This window comes from Mytilus californianus, unplaced genomic scaffold (assembly GCF_021869535.1).
Source record: "Mytilus californianus isolate M0D057914Y unplaced genomic scaffold, xbMytCali1.0.p SCAF_2, whole genome shotgun sequence".
Lineage (NCBI taxonomy): Eukaryota > Metazoa > Mollusca > Bivalvia > Mytilida > Mytilidae > Mytilus > Mytilus californianus.
In genome coordinates this window covers 34,736,950-34,760,557 of record NW_026262668.1, presented here as the reverse complement: position 1 = coordinate 34,760,557, position 23,608 = coordinate 34,736,950, and the positions used below count along the sequence as shown (strand labels likewise).

General features: G+C 31.1%; 1 protein-coding gene across 5 annotated transcripts in view; it reads right to left on the bottom strand.

Annotated features, from left to right (window-relative positions):
* The window catches only part of LOC127729746 (proto-oncogene vav-like), a 69,233-nt gene that overhangs the window by 32,643 nt on the left and 12,982 nt on the right, over positions 1-23,608 (bottom strand). For 3 of the 5 annotated variants that reach the window (XM_052237616.1, XM_052237615.1, XM_052237619.1), the window contains exons 6-18: positions 22,927-23,028; positions 18,477-18,545; positions 17,488-17,688; positions 16,890-16,985; positions 13,079-13,150; positions 11,894-11,967; positions 10,401-10,419; positions 9,490-9,581; positions 8,881-8,926; positions 6,704-6,724; positions 2,509-2,601; positions 1,908-2,017; positions 918-1,013 (exon numbers count right to left, since the gene is read on the bottom strand). In XM_052237616.1, the coding sequence (XP_052093576.1) occupies positions 918-1,013; positions 1,908-2,017; positions 2,509-2,601; positions 6,704-6,724; positions 8,881-8,926; positions 9,490-9,581; positions 10,401-10,419; positions 11,894-11,967; positions 13,079-13,150; positions 16,890-16,985; positions 17,488-17,688; positions 18,477-18,545; positions 22,927-23,028 (1,091 nt within the window). Of the gene's footprint in view, positions 1-917; positions 1,014-1,907; positions 2,018-2,508; positions 2,602-6,703; positions 6,725-8,512; positions 8,528-8,880; positions 8,927-9,489; positions 9,582-10,400; positions 10,420-11,893; positions 11,968-13,078; positions 13,151-16,889; positions 16,986-17,487; positions 17,689-18,476; positions 18,546-22,926; positions 23,029-23,608 lie in introns of all 5 variants that reach the window. The other 2 variants (XM_052237617.1, XM_052237618.1) reach the window with 2 other exon arrangements.

Sequence of the window (23,608 nt, the reverse complement as noted above, 5' to 3'; positions counted from 1 at the left end):
CCAAATTTTTTGAACCCCCTTATGATTCATCACCCCCAAACTCAATCCCAGCCTTCCCTTTGTGGTATGGTACCTTGCAGTACAATTTCAGAGAGATCCATACACTTGAACACAAGTTATTGTCTGGAAACTAGAAAAATGCTTATTTTTGGCCCCTTTTTGGCCCCCAATTCCTAAACGTTTCAGGCAATTACCCCCAAACTCAATTCCAGCTTTCCCTTTGTGATATGGAACCTTGTAGTACAATTTCAGAAATATCCAAACACTTACACACAAGTTATTGTCATGAAACTAGAAAAATGCTTGTTTTTTGCCCCTTTTTTGGCCCCTAATTCCTAAAATTTTGAGGCAATTACCCCCAAAATCAATTACAGCCTTCCCTTTGTGATATGGAACCTTGTGGTACAATGTCAGAGAGATCCATACACTTACACACAAGTTATTGTCTGGAAGTTACAAAAATGCTTATTTTTGGCCCCTTTTTGGCCCCTAATTCCTTAACTGTTGGTACCATAACCCCCAAAATCAATCCCAACCTTCCTTTCGTGGTATTGAACCTTATGGTAAAATTTCATGGAGATCCATTCACTTAAACTAAAGTTAGAGTGCGAAAACCAATGTGTCTTCGGACGACGCCGGACGACGACAACGACGACGACGACGACGACGCCAACGTCATACCAATATACGACCAAAAAATTTTCAATTTTTGCGGTCGTATAAAAACTATTGAATATATTATTCAAATGTCTTGTACACAGCTTAATCTTTACATTTAAAAATTAGCCTAAACTGTGCAATGGACGGAAGACACCATCATAAAAATAAGATTATCAAATTATGAAATTTTTATCTGATTATTTAATTTTCACTTTGAAATAAAGATAACAATGTATTGCTAACAACCAATAACTTACCTCAATAATTTACCACAGGCATAACATTCTGTTGGAGTATCAAATGTATTCATTTTATAATTAGCACCAGCAGGGGCAGGAGGCTGGGTATTATCTCTGAAATAAACAGAAACGTCAAATGAAACGCTCATTCCTTGATCACTTACAAAAATATTCACACACTGTGCTTACTGTATCTATTTTGAAGAAGAAACTATGGAGCACAAACTTTTGTTGGAATGGAATTTTCATAAACCTTTATTGGAATGAATTCTAAAAGTACCTGTAGAATATGAGTTGGATGCTATAAATTATTCCAACAATCAATTTTTCTGAAATGGTTGATATGTTCACACAACCCTACATAAATCAATAGGCTACATTTTGTTTGTTTTATTTTGTCTAAAACTATGTTGGGTGGACTTTTACACCATATTCTCTAAAAGAAAAGAGAAAACCGAAAAATACCTATCAAAATTCCAATTTCTCAACTTTTCACAAATTAAAGTATATATCAAGATTGTAGGACGAAAACAATGTTTGTACAATGACTTTGACATTAATAAGATTTTATGTTTGGTATGAAAATGAGAAAGGTAAAAAAAAATTCAAGCCAAATTTTTGTCTTGTAGAGCTTTACAATTATATTCATATCAAATATGATATCATATTCCTTACACTGTATTGTATATGTACATTGGATGCACAAATTCATATCAGTTTTCATACTGTTAACGTATATTTTTTCCGCCTTACAGAAGTTCCACTGGAAACTTTGTTATAAACAATGTCATAATACATATTCCTGTTGGAACAAATATTCTATACCATTTATTCCGTTAGGAACATATACTGTAATATTTATTCCTGTGGAAATAATATTCCAGAATATTTCTTCCTTTTGGAACTTATATTATGAAGGAACTTCTATTGCGTGACAATACCACCCAAAGGGATCATATTTTTTTTCATTTCAATAGCAAGACAAACTGAAGGGAAAGAAAAACTTACAAAGATAATTTTATTGCCTCTATCCACTTTATTCTCATATCATCTGTTTTGGCATAAAAAGTATAAGCTATCATTTCATCTTTCTTTGCAAGGATAAAGCCACTGTTCCACTGAAAGTAAAAGACAAAGATAAAATTCCATTTAAAGTATCATTACTTTGTCTTATCACCATGGTATATCATTTGACAAAAGAAATCTAATATCCAGCATCTGGAAGCTTCTTATGGAGTAGGAACTGCATTCTCTTTTGGAGCACATGATTTTCTTTCAGAACAATGAAATTTCCTAGATCTGAGAACATAGACATTTTTACTTAGGAATGTATAATATGTTTGGATTTTTTTATATCTGACATCTGCTTAACAATATAAGTAAACTATGTAACCATAGACTTTTATACTAGTAATTTGTGTCCACTCAGACACATTTTTTACCAGGACTAATTTATCGCTTACCCTTTGGAACTCATGCATAGTTTTCATGAAGACCATTAACCAACAACCATCTTGAATTGTAAGTAGCATTAAAAGGTCTACTTTTATTTCTATTTTTACCTGCTTTTCTACACTATTTAAATATCATGTGAAACGACAGGACTTACATTTCCTTTTTTCTGTCCTTCTTTAAGAGATGGCAAATCTTCTACTCTAAATGCTGCTAATATAATGGCTTCTTTAAAATTATATGTTTCACCCTATTACAAAAAAAAAAAAAACTATGTCAATAAACAATGTAAAACGTAAAGTGATCATCAAAAAAATATGTCATTAGAATACAGAAAAATGTAAAATATTGTAATCCTTGAATTAAAACTTCAATTTCTTAAAAATCAATTCCTTATTTACCAAATAGGAAAAAGGGATTTGAATAGCTATCATTAAAATGTTATTTCACTGGTGAACTTTTTAAAGAAGTGTATGCCAACTTAATTAAAACTTATTATACAGTTAAATAATCATACAAGTGATTTTTTGTGTGCCTAATCAAGAGTGTTGGCTACATAATTGCAAAACTCTTGGTCCAAACAATAAAATTTCATGATTATCACACTGTGACACTGAATTACCCTTCATACTGATTTTCTTTAGAACTAATATTTGTTTGGCTTATTATATAAAATGAATCAAAGTTCTAAATATAGGGACAAGGAGGTAATTTAAATTTTGCATGAAAACTTATTTCACACAAGTATAAAGTGCTGTAGATATCTCCTTGACTATTTATAGGTTTTTGTCGAGCCTTTGACTTTTGTTGAAAAAGTGAGACATAGCGATCCTACATTCTGTCAGCGTCGTCGTTGTTGGTGTCGTCAACAAATATTCACTCTGTGGTTAAAGTTTTTGAAATTTTAATAACTTTCTTAAACTATCCTGGATTTCTACCAAACTTGGAAAGAAGCTTGTTTATGATCATAAGATAGTATCCAGAAGTAAATTTTGTAAAAAAAAATTCCTGTTTTCTGTATTTTACTTATAAATGGACTTAGCTTTTCTGCCAGGAAACATTACATTCACTCTGTGGTTAAAGTTTTTAAAATTTTAATAACTTTCTCAAACTATCCTGGATTTCTACCAAACTTGGACAGAAGCTTGTTTATGATCATAAGATAGTATCCAGAAGTAAATATAAAAAAAAAAAAAAAAATCCTGTTTTTCTGTATTTTACTTATAATTGGACTTAGTTTTTCTTCGAGTTAACATTACATACACTCTGCAGTTAAATTTTTTAAAACATTTACTGTAAATTCAGAAATTATTGCGTGCATTTATTATTGCGATTTTAATTTTTGCGATATTGAGAAAAATCCTGTTTAATTCATATAAAATATTTCAAAATGCGAGTTTAAATTATTGCGATTATAACCCTGTCGCATTTTTCGCAATAATAAAAACATAGCAATAATTTCTGAATTTACAGTTTTAGATTCATAAACTATCCTGGATTTTTACCAAACTTGGACAGAAGGTTCTTACAATAAAAAAATTTATCGAGAGGAATATTTTTATTAAATTTTTTCCTCATCTCATTTTTGTTGTACCTGCGATTAACAGCAAAAGTAGGCGAGACACTGGGTTGCGGAACCCTTACAAATTTTTATTGTAATGATAAGTTATATTATCTTGTAAATTTGATTCTTTGTTATCAAAACTGTAAAAAGGGTACATTTAAAAAAAAAATTAAGTTGGTACTATGAAAATAACAAAATAAGTACACTGCAAATGAATACCTTTAATTTAGTGAACATTATACACAGCTGATATACATAGAATTTCACAAATTTCTATTTTTTCCTGAAATCAAAAATAGCTGTCATAGCAGAAAAAAATGCATAGTTCTATGTTGTCTTATTTTAGTAATGTGCCAGTAAACAGGTGTCTGTTTAAAACATACCACTGCATGAACTGAAATGAAGCAACCTAAGAGTGTGAAGGGGGAAATTAAATTGTGTAGACACATAAAGCAAACATTGAGCCTCTATGCAAACAACGAAGAGAAAAGTGGGTCATCTGTTTAAGAAAATATGGTACTGTGGATTCATTTATTTTGTGGATACCAATTTTCGTGGATTGAGGAAAACTCGTGGATATTTGAATTGAAAGTCTCCATTACAAGTCTAAATATTTTTTCTTCGTAGAACATTTAAATTTGTGGTTAACCTATACCCACGAAATCCACGAATAATAATGAATCCACAGTATTATCCTGTAAAACATGGTAAGAAATATTCTAAGTTAATCTTTACCTCATTACTTATTTTAATTCTGATGTTTTCCAACTGCTTAAAATTGAGTTTCAAAGTAGTTTACTTAACTGATATGACTTCATTGCAAAGCTTTAATTTTCCTTATGAAAAATATTATATCTAAGCTTTCATTTAACATCTTGCTATAAAATAGTGGTTTTGTACTTGTAAAACGTGCATATCTTCTGCAAATCTATAAACCTAAAAGTAATCTAGCTAAAGATGCATCAATTTCTAAATAATTTATACTAAATAAAAATAAAAAAATGTTGAACACAAACTCTAGACTTTGTTTTTGTATTTCCTATTTAAAAAAAAAAATTACAATAAGGTTCTTAAAAAAGTTACCACAGAGAAATAACTTATTGCATAAATGTATAGTGTAATGACAATAAAGATTTGAATTGAATTGATATAAAAACAAATTTGCTCAAAATTTTTGAAAAGATTTCCACAGATAATAAAATTGGCATAAACAAAGAATTAGGGAGGATGATAGTATATAACCCAAAGCCCTGAAGGAGAAAGCTACATATATGACATTCAGTACATCTAACACCTCATAAATATATGTCCCTAACAACTGTATCTATTATCATCCTTTGTCAAGCAAGTACGGCCGACCAATGTATTAGAAGTCAGAGCATACTGTAAGATTACAAGCTTTTAGAGAAGCATTAGACTTGCTACAAGAATCTTTCAAAGTGTCATTATCTTTATTTCAATTGAACTGCTATAAGAGATATAAAAATATTGTACCAATACTTTTTTTTTGATAATTTAGAAGGGGGACGTGTCATACGGTACCTATTTCAGCATTGAACAGTAAAATTTAACTTATACCTGTTGTCAAATCTTACATCAGAGATCATTTTCATCTTACAAAAATAATATGTTGTCACTCTTATAGCAATTGCATTGGCAAATGAACATGTAGAACATGTAGATAGGCATGTGTACCAAGTCTAAGAGCAGTAATGAATGATAATTTCTGGTACACATGTTGGACTTAAAAGTTAAGTAAATTTGTCCTTATATATAATCTTATTTTTGCTCTTTTGCAATTCTCTCCTCATGTAAATATTGGTAGCATAGGCAACATAATATAATTTACCCATTTGGACTTGGTAAAGTTTGTGACATGTGTTTTTTTCCTCGTCACACTGTAAGTAATTTGTAATTTCACAATATGCTCTCGTCCATGTTTTAGTCAACACACAGAAACAAAAATACATAAATGTAAAGTATGAGATAAACAAGTATTCACTAGTGTGCTTGCAATGAATGATTTGTGTAACTTTAAAAACTGGCAATATTTCTGATGTGATGGATTTTTCTGACCAAAGTGATCATCTCATAAATATTCATTAATCAAAACTCAATTAAATAGATAAGTTTTTATTGACACTTTATAAGGAAAAGTTTCATCCCTTCTGTCTAAGCGCCCAAATTACTTCATAAATCAGCCAAATTCAACTTGTTATACTGAGCCCTGGACTTTTTTTGGTCTTTCTGTACCATTTTTATTTCTTTTAGCGTGGCTTAATTGTTTCAATTTGGTTAGTCAAATAAGAAAATCAACTGTTCATCCCTTCACAATGGCGGCCAAGGGAAATAACTCAAACTCAAATTACGTCATTTGAAACCTATCCATATTTTCTTTGTTTTAGTGACAATGAGATAATAATAGAAAGAGAAAACTTAATGATAAAATATATGATCAGTAAAGAAAACTCAACTTTTTCTTAGGCATAATATTCATAAATATTACATTCCTATGATAAGAAAATAGAAAAGTTGAAGTTGGATTTGGGTAAACAAACAATATTTTATTTCAGGCCTGAAGTTTTTTTAACGAATATAACAATATATGTATTATGCTTGTTTGAATTATCAATGTTCTAGTCACTGCTATGAATGCAGAGACCAGTGTAACCAAATCAAATGCAAGAATGAAGTAACATAAAATGAAAGGCACAAAATGGAAGATATGAGGAATACAAATAAGCTTGTACAACGCAGTGTCCAACATTCCTTTGTTTATGTGTCTTACCGAGAAAAACTTATCCACTGTCTATGATGCAAAAAAGAAACATGAATTAATGATATGATTGGTGATAAATATGATCACATGATGAAATGCTGCATTCTGAGTGGTCAATAAAATGAATACATGAATATCTTTCTATAAACCAACTGATTTTTTTTAAACAATTTTCCTTTTATTTCTTATGGTTCCACATAGTATTAATTCATTTACTGGTCAAAGAAAGGAAATAAATTTAAAAATCCAGATTTTCATGAAAAAGCTGTCCCATTAAATAATTAGTAAAAACCACCTCCACTTAATTTCATGTCCAGGGATTCAATTCAGTCTTATGCATAGTGCATATTATTCCATTTAAATGAAGGAACTTACTTAACAAATATTGGTAGTAAATCAATTGTTCATTCCTCATTTAATTAGCCATAAAGCCACATCTAATCAGGCAAAATCGATGAAACAAAAAACTGCCTACCATATACCGGTAGATAGAGAATGGAGGAATGTCCCTGATGGAAGATCAATAGCCAAAATATCTTGTTAACTGGTTTAAAACCTAAATTTATGAAACTATATATTCCAACCAAAACATTTTATCAAGCAATTTCTAAAATAAATATTCTTTTGAAATCAGTTAGTTTACAGAACACATTCAGATTCTTCAACACTACTGAAACACTTCTAAAAGACATGTCAAAATTAATAATGAGTTGTGTGATGAAACTGGTATAAAGAAAATATATTATAATAGTAAATAGTGCTATAAGACTATACCAAGGAATACACTCGAATAAACTACTCTTAAGATATATCTGAATAAACTACTCTCAAGAAACACTCGAATAAACTACTCTTAAGATATAGACTTTCTATCAATAGAATAGGGTAAGATCCTCCTATTGATGACAGGGAAAGTGGAATGTGATATCACAGCAAATTTTCAAAGTGAAACTAACAGTGGAAGTGTTCTTATGTTAAAGATATACAAATCTTAACCAATCTATTTTAAACATCCAATGGAAATGTAATGACTTCAAATTTATTTAGATTTTACACCAATCAAAATTAAACATGTTAAATGCATCCCTCTCTCCCAGAAAAAAATAAAAATAAGATGATAAAAGTGTAATCAACTTTATATACTTAAATGACATCTTTTTCATAGAAGAAAAATAGCTGCTTGTAAAATAATACAAAAAAAAAGATAAATGGCATTGAGAAATAAGAATTTTGTTAGTTTTATTTCGAAGAAAAAAAAAGCATGAGAGCTGAATGGGAAATATGCTTTATTCTGCAATAGAAAATAAATTCAAAATTTAATAGGCCACTAACTTCCCAATGGATGTACATGTTAAGATTTAGCCTACAACTATTCCATTCCAAACTAAGGAGTATTGAGTAAAATTCAAAAAAATATAGTAAGAAGGAAAGATTATTGCTACTGTTGTTCTTAGAAACAAAAATATGTTCATGACCAAACCTTTAATTAAATAAAATTTTAGAAAACTTAAAAACTTATATTTTTTAAATAAGTGATGGCCACTCATGTGCAGAACTAAAAATATAGTTTATTTAATTTGTGTCTAGAGTGACAAACAATTTCTTACTGAACTTCTAATTACAAGAATACTTTATAACCAATAAAAAAGTAAGCCTAAAGTATTTGACATAGAATTTTCCTCACAAAAAATGTTTGAAACTGAATATAATTGGAACAAGACGAAATTTCTTAATCCTATTTCAAAATAGTCTTTCTTGTTTTTACCCCTGTTTGTTCAGAATGGAATAGACCATATGAGAACTTTTGCAAACATATACCTGATGATGCTGAAGCTAGATATAAAAACATCCGATTAACTTATATGTAAAATGTTTGCATAAATTGCTTTAAAATAGTATAGCACACATATTACGACACAACATATGCTGCAGAAGAACAATATTAAAACACAATATAAATCAACAATGTGCTTAAAATCAAACAGTTCCTAATAATTTTTACTCTTAAAAATGTTTCTTCTTAAAAAAATAACAACATTTGTAACAACAATTTTACAAATACCAGTAGGAGCTAAATTTGTAAACTAATTCTCAAAACAGGTAAAACTGCTAAGATCATGAAAATCTATGGTAAACAACATTCAGGAAAAGTTAACTCTGACACTCTAATTTAAAATAATACATACCCGTGATTTACACATTAACATAACTTTGTCAAACAAGAAGATGTATCTGAAAAATAAAGGATATACGTTTAAATTAAAGAGCACATTGATAAAGACATGTACAGTATCATTTATCTTTTACAAGGCAACCAGAAGGCACCATATGAAGTGTTTTTTAAATGTACAATACATAATTAGTTGCTGATCGAGTCCCACTGGCTATGTACATGTAATTATTCTAACCAGAAAGCAGTAAGGATTATGCAGGCCAAATTAGGAAAAAAAATGAACCTTTAGTGTAGTAGAAGATATCTAATGCTTTGCTGGTTATTGTAATGAAATGAATTTAATTTCTTTTGGCAGTGTATCTTCTAGTCTTATGCTTGTCCTGAACATGCATGAAATATTTGTCACTGGACATAATCAACCAACAATCAATCTATTCTTATGATACAAATCTGACTTTTGTTTTATAATCTTTTGGCAGTGTATATTCTATTCTTAATATATAAATCTGACTGTTAGTTTTATTATCTTTTGGCAGAGTATATTCTATTCTTATAAAGATATAAATCTGTCTCTGATTTTTTTATTTTCTGACAGTGTATATCCAATTTTTAAAATACAAACCTGACTCTAGTTTTATTATCTACATGATTTTTTACTTTCAGTTCGCCATCTTTCTGTAACCTCCCATAATCCTTTAATGTGGTATTAGGAGGCTGAAATTACAGTAAAATAAAAGTTAACTCATAAAAATATAAATTTTTACGCCAGACGCCTGTTCATAAAAGACTCATCAGTGATGCTCGAATAAAAAAAAGTTAAAAAGCCAAATAAAGTAAGAAGTGATGACTGTGGTAGTTACAGAAAGAAAGAAAGTTCAAAGACAAATTATCCATTCCACATTGTACTGAAAGATCAGTGTGGTATTCTATATTAACTTATTAATTACAATGTGCAAATGAATAACAAAACAAAACAAAACAATGTTGTACAAATTTACTCTCTTACCTGTATATTTTGGTCTGACACCAAATGCATCATATCTTAATAGTTTTTTTTCAAAAGTGTATAAAAATAAAATGTGTAGTTTCTGAGAAAAAATGTAAGAAAATTTCATTGGACGGACAAAGGTGAAACAAGTATACCCCTCCTTAGGAGCGGGATTATCATTTTAAAATCTAAAAGCTTTCGACTTAACAAGGTCAATACTACATGATGTATTATAAAATCTGTTAGTTGATCTCATCATCAGGAAGTCTGACCAAATCATTTTGCTTCATGCACATCTTCATTTGATATACTTTTTTTGTGTAAACTTTCACCTAAATTCATCAACAGTTTAAAAAATTTGACCCTAAACTTTCACCGAAAGACAGGATGGTTTCATTACAACCCCAAACTTAAATCCTTCTTAAGACTAAATACCTGATGAAAATGAAACTGATCTTGTCTGTAGTGTTACTCATATGAATCTAGCATATATTAATGTACAGTTTTTCATTTTTATTCATTTCTACTGTTTTTAAAATACTTACCATTTGAAGATCACCAATACTAAAATAGAAATGAACTGATATTACATACATTTCAACATACATTTCTATTAAAAAATATAACTTTTAAAAATCTTTTTGAATATGATTGTGAGAGAAGTTTCGAGATGTTTTTGAACAATTAGATAAATTGCTTCGCCAAGCGCAGCTGGATACGACCGCAGAGGTCCAACCCTGAAGGGTTGGGGCAAAAATGGACACAATATTCGCGCTTGATACAGGTCTGAATTTGGATTGTAATTAAATATTTGACACATATTAGGTTTCTGACACACACAGAATAACTGTAGTCAAAGAACTTAGAATTGGTTATATAATTTGAATTTATATTCAATTTCTTGCTCTTGTGCAATACACTGTGCTTTTGCGCAATACTTTATAAATCTGTTTTCAGACAATATACAAAGAATTAGCAATTGTGACACACGATTTTTCTTTGGAAAATTGACAATTTTTTAAATCCAAAATCTAAATACATACACGGTTAGATTCAGCATATCAAAGAACCCCAAGAATTCTATTTTTGTTAAAATCAAATTAACTTTAATTTTGGACCCTTTGAACCTTAATGTAGACCAATTTGAAAACGGGACCAAAAATTTAGAAGCGAAATACACGGTTAGATTCAGCATATCAAAGAACCCCAATATTTCAATTTTTTGATGAAATCAAACCATATCATTATTATTTGCTTTTATATATAAATCAAAAATAACCAACTTAAAATGGAAAATTTTAAAGAAAAAAAAAAGGGAAAAAAGGAAAAAAAAAAAGGGAAAAAAATATCCCCCCCCATTTTTTGAACCCCCTTATGATTCATCACCCCCAAACTCAACCCCAGCCTTCCCTTTGTGTTATGGTACCTTGCAGTACAATTTCAGAGAGATCCTTACACTTGAACACAAGTTATTGTCTGGAACTAGAAAAACGTCATACCAATATACGACCGCCAAATTTTTTTGCGGTCGTATAAAAATGCTTATTTGGGCCCCTTTTAGGCCCCCAATTCCTAAACTGTTGGGACCATAACCCCCAAAATCAATCCCAACCTTCCTTTTGTATTTTTTAAAACCTTGTGTTTAAATTTCATAGATTTCTATTTACTTATACTAAAGTTATTGTCCGGAAACCAAATGTCTTCGGACCACGCTGACGCCGCTGACGTGATACCAATATACGACTGCAAAATTTTTTGCGGTCGTATAAAAACTACAATGTGCTATTAATGAAAACAACTTAACATTTGTAAAATACATTTTACTTTAATAAAACGACTATTTCAAGAAAAAAAATCTGATTTTTTACATAACATTTACAACCGAAATAGATTCATACACAATTACTTCTAAAAATAGAAAATACTTTTTTATGATCATTTCAAGAAACTGCAGGAATGTGGCTCTATAAATGTTCTTATATTCTCGTTACAATCACTTTTCTTGTTTTGTTTAAGTAAAAGCCATTTAACAACTTACCTGTTTTGAATTTCCTGTATTAATTGTAAAGTTTCGTTGTCACGTTTTACCTCATTTACATATAAGGAGAGATCCTATAATAAACAAATCAAAATCAGAAAGTGAAAAGGATCATCATTATGTAAAGTTTATTACATGTTTAGGGTATTACAGAATGTTCACTCCACATGTTTAAATCAATCTCTGTCTTTTTTCTAGGCTATACAATATAAATTCTGATAATATATTTTGATTTTTTTTTACTTATTTTATATAAACACCGAGATAGATTTTTTTTATTAGTTTGGATAGAAATGGAAAAAGACGACACTTATAAAAACGATGTATTTTTTTTTATATCAACAACAACATCCTAAATAAGGTAGAAAAATACTATTGTGAAAACGGAGTTTCATCAATGAATTCTAATTTTAATTAAAAACAAATCAAGTTCTAAGGCCATATAACCTGGATAAAGCAATGAGGTTGCTATAAAAAGTACACAACTGTTAATCTCAGATGATGGTAAATGCCTGTAGTTCATATTATTTACAGTGCTCAAAAGACATAAATTCTGTACACCAAAGTTTCTTTTTAAACATAGTGCCCCAAATTTTCAAGTGAGTTGTTCATAATCAAAATTACAATTAAAAGTTTTGATCATTTGCAAACATATTTTCAAATCTAACACTTTATTAGACAACTTGTACCCCCTAACTCCTCCCCCCCCCCCCAAAAAAAAAAAAACAAAACAACAAAACAACTTGTATAAGCTATGGCAAGATTTCATACATTGGCACATCAAGTCCAACATTTTTAAAGTTGATATTACTGACATACCCATATCTCATAGAAATAATACCATACAATCTAGTGATTATTTCATATACAAATTCTGTGCATTTATTTATTTTTCATTGGTTTTAACTTTCATGGAATAAGAAGAAATGGTATTTTTTGTGGATATTTGATTTTGTGGTTTCACTAAAGTCTGCATACAAGTCTACAGAAAATATGTACTACGTTGAACTTTAAATTTCAAAATAATAGTTCACATATATCAACAAAATAATAATTCACATATACCAACAAAATAATAGTTCACATATACCAACAAAATAATAGTTCACATATACCAACAAAATAAAAAAGATCCACAGTATGCAATGATATCTTAGAAAAATAATTTTTATGAAAGTGTTTTACCATCATTGCTTCTAAAGCTCTTTCAAGTCTCTCCTTTTCTTCAGAACCTTTCTCTGTACTTTTTATTAGTTCCTGTAACATAAAATTGTAAGAGTTAAAAAATCAGACAGTTTTTTTTGAAGTATGCAGTTTTAACTTATTCATATTTTTTTAAAAGGATATGATCAGCAAGGCCTAAATTAAGCCCCAAATAAAATGCTCCGCTGGGCGCAGCTTGATACGACCGCAGAGGTCGAACCCTGAACAGTTGGGGCAAGTATGGACACAACATTCAAGCTTGATACAGCACTGAATTTGGATTGTGATTAAATATTTGACACAGCATAGGTTTCTGACACAGAATGAATGTGGTCTAAGAACTTAAAATTTTTTAATTTACCTATTCAAACCATATCATTATAATTTGCTTTTATATATAAATCAGAAATAACCAACTTAAAATGGAAAATTTTAATGAAAAAAAAATACCTCCCCTAAATTTTTTTAACCCCCTTATGATTCATCACCCATAAACTCAATCCCAGCCTTCCCTTTGTGGTATGGTACCTTGCAATACAATTTCAGAGAGATCCATACACTTGAACACAAGTTATTGTCTGGAAACTAGAAAAATGCTTGTTTTTAGGCCCCTTTTTGGCCCCAAATTCCTAAACGTTTAGGGCAATTACCCCCAAACTCAAACCCAGCTTTCCCTTTGTGATATGGAACCTTGTAGTACAATTTCAAAAAGATTCATACACTAACACACAAGTTATTGTCCTGAAACTAGAAAAATGCTTGTTTTTTGCCCCCTAATTTCTAAAATTTTGAGGCAATTACCCCCAAAATCAATCCCAGCCTTCCCTTTGTGGTATGGTACCTTGCAGTATAATTTCAGAGAGATCCAAACACTTGAACGCAAGTTATTATCTGGAAACTAGAAAAATGCTTATTTTTGGCCCCCTTTTGGCCCCTTATTCTTAAACGTTTTGGGCAATTACCCCCAAACTCAAACCCAGTTTTCCCTTTGTGATATGGAACCTTGTAGTACAATTTCAGAAAGATCCATAGACTTACACACAAGTTATTGTCATGAAACTAGAAAAATGCTTGTTTTTTGCCCCTTTTTTGCCCCGAATTCCTAAAATCTTGAGGCAATTACCCCCAAAATCAATCCAAACATTCCCTTTGAGATATGGAACCTTGCAGTACAATTTCAGAGATATCCATACACTTGAACACAAGTTATTGTCTGGAAACTAGAAAAATGCTTATTTGTGGCCCCTTTTTGGCCCCTTATTCCTTAACGTTTTGGGCAATTAACCCCAAACTCAATCCCAGCTTTCATTTTGTGATATGGAACCTTGTAGTACAATTTCAGAAAGATCCATAGACTTACACACAAGTTATTGTCATGAAACTAGAAAAATGCTTGTTTTTTGCCCCTTTTTTAGCCCATAATTCCTAAAATTTTGAGGCAATTACCCCCAAAATCCATCCAAGCATTCCCTTTGTGATATGGAACCTTGTGGTACAATGTCAGAGAGATCCATACACTAACACACAAGTTATGTCTGGAAGTTACAAAAATGCTTATTTTTGGCCCCTAATTCCTTAACTGTTGGTACCATAACCCCCAAAATCAATCCCAACCTTCCTTTTGTGGTATTGAACCTTATGGTAAAATTTTATAGAGATCCATTCACTTAAACTAAAGTTAGAGTGCGAAAACTAATGTGTCTTCGGACGACGACGACGACGCCAGCACCAACGTCATACCAATATACGACCACAAAATTTTTTTTGCGGTCGTATAAAAACTGGACTTTGTAATATCATATCTAATAACCAATATTTACTATCTAAGATATTCAAATTTAGATAAACTAGACATTCTTTCTGTCTACTTTTTGTTTTTGACAATGTTGATAGCTTCAAAAGTATAATATTTACAAATTTTAACCATATTTCCCATAAAAATTGTAAAATCAAAATGACAATATATAATATTCAACAACACATGATAACATCCAAAGCTACTAAGTAAGTTTCAGTGGGTTCGCATTCCAAAGGTGTCAGTGTGGTACAAAGTCCTTAACTCCCATAAATATGGTCAATTCAAAATGACGGTATAATATGGTCAATTACACATGATGGCAAAAAATCCTGCCAAGTATGAGAGCTTTCTGGCCAACAATGGTAATAAACTGCTTTGCCAAGCGCAGCAGGATACAACCGCAGAGGTCCAACCCTGAACAGTTGGGGCAAAAATGGACGCAATATTCAAGCTTGATACAGGTCTGATTTTGGATTGTAATTAAATATTTGACACATTATAGGTTTCTGACACAGAATAAATGTAGTCAAAGAACTTGAAATTGGTTGTATGATTTGAATTTATTTTCAATTGAAGATTTCTTGCTGTTGTGCAATACTTAGTAAATTAGATATAAAAAGATGTGGTATGAGTGCCAATGAGACAACTCTCCATCCAAGTCAAAATTTATAAAAGTAAACCAATATAGGTCAAAGTACAGTCTTCAACACGGAGCCTTGGCTCACACCGAACAGCAAGCTATAAAGGGCCTTAAAAATTACTAGTGTAAAACCACTCAAACAGGAAAATGCTTTTAGACCCTTTTTGGCCCCTAATTCCTGAACGGTTTGGGCAATTACCCCCAAAATGAATCCCAACCTTCTACTTATGGTATTTAACCTTATGGTACAATTCTAGTGCAATCAAAATACTTATACACAAGTGATGGTCCTAGAAAAATGCTTGTTTTGGCCCCTTTTTGGCCCCTAATTCCTAAACGGTTAGGACCATCACCCCAAAAACAATCCCAACCTTCCTTTTGTGATATTGTCCCTTTTGGTTAAATTTCATAGAGATCCATACACTTAAACTAAAGTTATTGTCAGGAAACCAAATGTCTTCGGACGACGACGTGATACCAATATACGACCGCAAATTTTTTTGCGGTCGTATAAAAATAAAGGTCAAAGTCCTATAACTCCCATAAAAGTGGTAAAATCAAAATTATGGTACCATATGATCAACAACACATGGTGGCCAACAATCCTAACAAGAATATGAGCTTTCTGTCAAATAGTCTCAGAGGAGTCGTGTTCACAAGGTGTCAGTGTTTTTATACTAAAAAAAAAAGTGGAAGTCCCATATCTTCCATAAAAGTGGTCAGATGAAAATAATAATATAATATGGTCAACTACACATGATAGCAAACAATCCTACCAAGAATGAGAACTTTCTGTTAAATGGACTAAGAAATGGTCCTATAACTCAAGTAAAAATGGTCAAATTAAATGGCAGTATAATATGGTCAACTACACATAATGGCAAACAATAGTACTAAGTATGAAAGCTTTATGTCCAATGTCAAAGAGTATTGATGTGTTTGGACAGATGGAGACCTTTAATACACCTTATCGCTGTAAAGTCCAATCAGGAAAAAAACAGTCATTTAGACAACTTCCTATTTGGGTCAAGGATTGCAAATACAAAGGTTATCAGTAATGAGCTGAGGAAGGAAAATGTTTAGAAAGCGGACATTTTGAAGCTATGATAGATTATGATCCACTTTTTTAAAACACAAATTAAAATCATTAAAATGCTTTGTATGAGGTGTTTATGATGGTTTAAACATGTCTCTTTGAAAAGTTTTGTGCATAATACATTGCTTAAACAGGGCCCCAGATAGCTTCAACTGTATGAAAAAGTTGTGTAATTTCAGAACTTATCCAGATTGGAGTAAATAGCGATAAGGTGTATGTATCCCCTGCTGCATGACAATGAATCTTTTTTTTTAATTACCCGTAATAATAGATGATATTTGAGGACTCTCTGCATTGGTACATGTAGGAGATCACGTAATCTGAATTTTCCTTCATTTGCTCTTTTTTCACAAGCCTGAAAAAAATCAAAATTAAATGAAAAATAATCACATATACATCAAGAGAACTGGTTCATATAGACAAATAGAACTTATTAATGCAAAAAGATCAAATGAATATTTAAAAGACTTTTCATACACGACTTTATTGCTAATCGAAAGGCCTTTTTGTGAAACAGGCTACACTGTTAATATGTACCCGTTATCACAGAGCATACCCTGAGTCATCCACACTCTTCTTGTTGTATTGTTAACAAAGAATAATATATTAAAAATTTGTTAAAGCGTTTTCATGTTATTGTGCGGACACTGTTTGGCAGCCGCCAAACTGCCCAGCCGCCCGCCGTATATCACCATTTTAGTAACTGATATTTCCTTCGAAAATCCGGTTGAAAATGTTAACAGTTTATTAACAGCTTATATATCCAATTGTTTCCTTGGCAGTTTGTATTTATATTTTTACTGTTGTTTCATTGGAAGATGTGATACAGCATCCTTATAGGGGAGGGGTTGACTTACCTCTACCTGTTGACGTATTGAGTCTGATCGTTTTAACACATCATCAATCCTTTCTTGTGCTTTTGGTAAATTTGAACAATAATCACCATATATTAACAGTTTTGTTTTGTATTTACAAAAAACATCCTCCAATCGTGGTTTTCCAAGTAATATAGCATTTTGTATTTCTTTTTGAAACAGTTCATGAATTCGTAATAATTTCTGAAAAAAAACAAAGTATATTTGTTAAATATCAAAAATGATATTAATGAAAGTACTTCTGAAACACTTTTATATAAATATATATGTTTTTCTATATCAAACTGTATATAGTACCTTTTTAATCAAGATATATAATAATTTTTGTTAAAAAAAAAGGACTAACAGGAATAGTATCTTTAGACAAGAAGTAATTCACTGCAAAACCATGTTAATGCACAGTCATTAACACAAATTAATGCAACATATATATAATAATTATTTTCGTTATTGTACTAGAATAGTTCAGTTAAAATATCTATATAAATGCTGCTCCAGTTTAGCAAATCCAAATATTTAAAATGGTGGCAATTGTGCATCATGTATGAGTGTTAAGGTCTAAAAAAATAAATGGGGAATATGTCCATGGGACACAGATGATGCCTCCCCGCTTGCATATAACATTATAAAGGTCATAACTCTAGAAAGGTAAAAGTGACGCCACCCAAATTCAAACTTGATCTGTGTTTTGTGGAAATAAGCATTATGTATAAGTTTCATAACATTTGGTTGAGGCGAACTAAAGTTAGAGAACGGAAATCAATTTCCGGAAGTACGGACAGACAAGGGTAAAACTTAATGCCCCCTCCACTATGGTGGGGCATAAACAATTTTTTTGTGTTTTGTTTTCTATCAAAAACTTTGGAGTATCTTCTTCCCTTTTTAAAAATGAGGATAAGGAAGTTGCATACTTTGAAAAAACCAGTCTTTTACAATTACAATTTACCATTAGAGTAGATAATAATTCTTACCTCTATATGGTTGAATATAATATTTCTGTCATCAGGTGGTATTACATCTTTTAAAGGCTTTATAAAATGCTGAAAAGACATATTTCAACATAGAAATATAATTTGGAATTAAATATGAAACAAAAAGATTTGGAAGATGTAAGCATTAGACCATATCATATAATAAAACTAATATTAAACTAGAGGCTCTCAAGAGCCTGTGTCGCTCACCTGTATTTACTGATGCTTTGGAAATCATGTAAAATAAGGTTAAAATCATAATTAATAGTATTAGATATTAGATATTATAATGATATCTAAGATAATAACAAAAAACTGCAAAATTTTTGTAAAATTACTAACTCAGGGGCAGCAACCCAACAATGGGTTGTCGGATTCGTCTGAAAATTTCAGGGCAGATATATCTAAATCTGATGAACATTTTTGCTACCTGTCAGATTTGCTCTAAATGCTTTAGTTTCAGAGATATAAACCAAAAACTGCATTTTACCCCTATGTTCTATTTTTAACCAAGTCGGCCATGATGGTTGGATGGTGGGGTCATCGGACAAATTTTTTAAACTAGATACCCTAATAATGATTATGGCCAAGTATGGTTAAATTTGTCTCTGTAGTTTCAGAGAAGAAGAATTTTGTAAAAGATTACAAAAATTTACAAAAAATTGTTAAAAATTGACTATTAAGGGCAATAACTACTAAAGGGGTCGACTGACAATTTTGGTCATGACATCTTTATTGTAGATCTTACTTTGCTGAACATTATGATGTTTACAGTTTATCTCTATCTATAATAATATTCAAAATAATAACCAAAAACTGCAAAATTTTCTTAAAATTGCCAATTTAGTGACAGAAACCCAACAACAGGTTCTCCGATTCATCTGAAAATTTCAGGGCAGATAGATCTTGACCTGATAAACAATTTAACCACATGTCAGATTTGCTCTAAATGCTTTGGTTTCAGAGGTATAAGCCAAAATCTACATTTTACCCCTATGTTCTATTTTTAGCCATGGCGGCCATCTTGGTTGGTTGACCGGATCACCGGACACATTTTTTAAACTAGATACCCCAATGATGATTGTGACCAAGTTTGGTTAATATTGACCCAGTAGTTTCAGAGGAGACGATTTTTGTAAAAGTTAACAGACGACGCCGGACGACGACGACGGACGACGGACGCAAAGTGATGAGAAAAGCTCACTTGGCCCTTCGGGCCAGGTGAGCTAAAAATGCTTAATAAGCAAACAGTCAAGCCACATTTTTCTTCTCTATCAAATATTCTATGCATTAAATAGACTGATTGGATACATATTTTCTCGATTTCTAGATGTATTTATATCAGGGAAGATTGAAGTATCACATTCACAACAATTTATATTCACATTATTTCTATACTTGCAAAAGTCATAAACATTTGTTTGTTTACAGTAGTTGTTCAGTGTCATGCATTGTCAACATTGTTGTTTGTGCTGTTCATTATTAACATTTTTTGTGTTATTCATTGTTAACATTATTGTTTGTTTCATTCAATGCAAAACAGTTGTTTGTGTTATCCATTGTCAATGTAATTGTTCATGTAATTCATTGTCAGAATAGTTTTTTTTGTGTCATTCATTGTTAACATAGTTGTTTTGTCATTCATAGTAAACATAGTTGTTTTGTCATTCATAGTAAACATAGTTGTTTGTGTCATTCACTGTAAACATAGTTGTGTCATTCATAGTAAACATAGTTGTTTTGTCATTCATAGTAAACATAGTTGTTTTGTCATTCATAGTAAACATAGTTGTTTGTGTCATTCACTGTTAACATAGTTGTTTGTGTCATACATGGTTAAAATAGTTGTTTTGTCATTCACTGTTAACATAGTTGTTTGTGTCATTCACTGTAAACATAGTTGTTTGTGTCATTCACTGTAAACATAGTTGTGTCATTCACTGTAAACATAGTTGTGTCATTCATAGTAAACATAGTTGTTTTGTCATTCATAGTAAACATAGTTGTTTTGTCATTCATAGTAAACATAGTTGTTTTGTCATTCATAGTAAACATAGTTGTTTGTGTCATTCACTGTAAACATAGTTGTGTCATTCATAGTAAACATAGTTGTTTTGTCATTCATAGTAAACATAGTTGTTTATGTCATTCATAGTAAACACAGTTGTGTCATTCACTGTAAACATAGTTGTTTGTGTCATTCACTGTAAACATAGTTGTGTCATTCACTGTAAACATAGTTGTGTCATTCATAGTAAACATAGTTGTTTTGTCATTCATAGTAAACATAGTTGTTTTGTCATTCATAGTAAACATAGTTGTTTTGTCATTCATAGTAAACATAGTTGTTTGTGTCATTCACTGTAAACATAGTTGTGTCATTCATAGTAAACATAGTTGTTTTGTCATTCATAGTAAACATAGTTGTTTTGTCATTCATAGTAAACATAGTTGTTTTGTCATTCATAGTAAACATAGTTGTTTGTATCATTCACAGTAAACATAGTTGTTTGTGTCATTCACAGTAAACATTGTTGTTAATATCATTCACAGTCCACATAGTTGTTTGTGTAATATTTTGTTAACAGTTGTTATTTTAACCTGGAGTTTAACTTTCTGAGAAAAATGAGACAAAAATTTTATAAATGCCTAATATATGTAAGAATATATAAGTATTGGATAAATAAGAAGTGGATGAGTGATGATTCTGAAAATGAATCACATTGTATAGCATGCTCACATGGAGTTTGATACCAAATTTCAAGAAACTCTATATTCTAGTCCCTGAGAAAACCACTACCAAAATTTAAGGGTGTAGACAGACTTTTTGAAGTGGTATAATAAGGTGATTCATCTATACATAACTTTGCTATGTTAGTTTGCGTAAACTGAATGGAAATATATAACAGCTACAGTTATGTATAAGTATGCCACCTGTTTGTACGAAAAATAATTAAAGTTCTCAGCAACCACAAATTGATGCTCAGGCTTTTTTTTCATACAAATGGGCTGAGACCTTGCCTGAACTGGCTGACAGGGTGAGCTGGACACTGTTGGTTAGTAACTTTCAGTTTTGAGTTTCCTTAGGTTGAGTTTTGTAGTTCTCTGGGTCTCCATAGCCATCAACATTGTTTTTCTTGTGGAAAAAAAAGAGTATATACATTTGCTGAGACCACTGTGTGTTTCTATTTTATTTTTTGCATAGCTCTTCCTGTTGTATGAAAAGTTTTCTCTAATTCAAGATCATAACAAACAATAGCATCTGCTGCCATCACCACTAAATATTTAGCATTAAGAAGTAAGAGCAAAGACCAATTAGATCTAAATAGTAATATAGGGTGCCATGTCTTCCTGTGTGATTATAAAGAGACCAACACCCACTGCATATTTCAATTGATATGAAACATGAAATGCCATCAACAACCATCAGAGAAATACCTGACTTGTAACAGACAAATAAACATGACTGATTACACTTGTAATGAATTCATGAAAATTATTCAGAAATTAACTGGTTTCAGATTCTCGGCTTTGTGTCACATACCTCATACCACTTTTGAATCAATCACAACAACTACTTGCATTGAAGTATAAACAAATGTAATCTCTACAGTAAACAAGCTTGTTATATCTTGAACAAACTTGGAAAAAGATATAGAGAATGATTTCTGTCCATTTAACCTTGACAACACAACCAAGCCTAACTGTGCTTACTATTGCCAAGGCGACAATGGATGAGTTGTCATGATGTCATACAAAGATGGCAGTCCTGAGATATAAAACCTTTTACTTTTTCATCACTAACCAGACTGGTAAATTTCAAACACATCTGAGCTTCACATTGGAAAAAAATTATTTCAATATTCTTTAACCTTATATTATCAGGAACAGCAAATAGAGACTGCCTGCCAGATAAAAGTAACTGAATAAAAACTTTTAAACCACTGACCCTTCCTTAACAAAAACAACACCTTTTTTTGGGACACAATTTTTTTGTAGTCTGGCATTAAAGTTCTCTCATTTGTTTATGGATTATTTTTTTGTTGTCCAGGATGATGGATATATAAATACTGGATGAGTATGATACTCTAACAAAAGGTGTCAAGGTAGTTAAACAGAAAAAAATAAATTATGATTGATTGATTTTGGGTGTTTTAACGCCACTTCCAGCACTACTGGCTATTTCCTGGAGGCCAGATTTATTGGTGGAGGAAGCAGGATTATCCCAGAGAGAACCACAGACCTTCAGCAGGAAAACTAGCAATCCTAGTAATTTAAGATTGGAGTCAAATGCACCTGCCACATGCATGGCTCAAAACTGACAACCTCAGTGTTGACTGGCTAGTGGTAAAGTAGTTGAACTACTTAGACCACCCGGCCAACAAGGCTCCCAAGAATAAACTTGATCCAGACACTGTAGCAATTTGTTTAACATTAATCAAGCATTTACCTGGTACATCATGCGTAGTGCATCAACATAATTCTTTTCTGTATCATATAATTCCTTGATGCAGAAATCTCTTTTTGTGGTTGGAGGAGGCAATTCTGAAACCTGAAGCAAATCATTATTACAAGTGAGGAATTTCCAAATGCAGCCTTCACATTTTTTACTTTTTGTGTCTTACTACATCCCCAATTATTCTATAACTCAGGTCATCACCTTTTTATTACTCAAAATTTGACCTGTATGAGGTTTATGAAACAGAATCTAGTATATTCCCAGCATCTAATAAAATACTTTTTTATTTTATTCAAAGATAAAGCTGTTAAGTTATGATTTATTGGACTTCCCTTTGCACGGTGTTTTTGAAATTTGCTGTATGTATATATGACAGATGAAAACAAAAAAAATAAAAGCTTTATAATATGTCAAAATTAAACAAAATAAACTTACTATTTATGCTATGTCATTTTTTCTAGCAGTCAATATAATGACACTAGCAAATAAGACTAAAATTACCATGCATAAGACTAATTACACCTCTTTTTTTTCCTTAGGATGCAGTGTTCATCTTTTGGTTAAATATAACTTGTAATTAAATATAATGCTGGGTTAAATCTTTTGGTTCATGGTTACATAACCAATGGATAAATCTGGTTCTCAACTTTTTTTTTATTGAGGTCTAGATCAA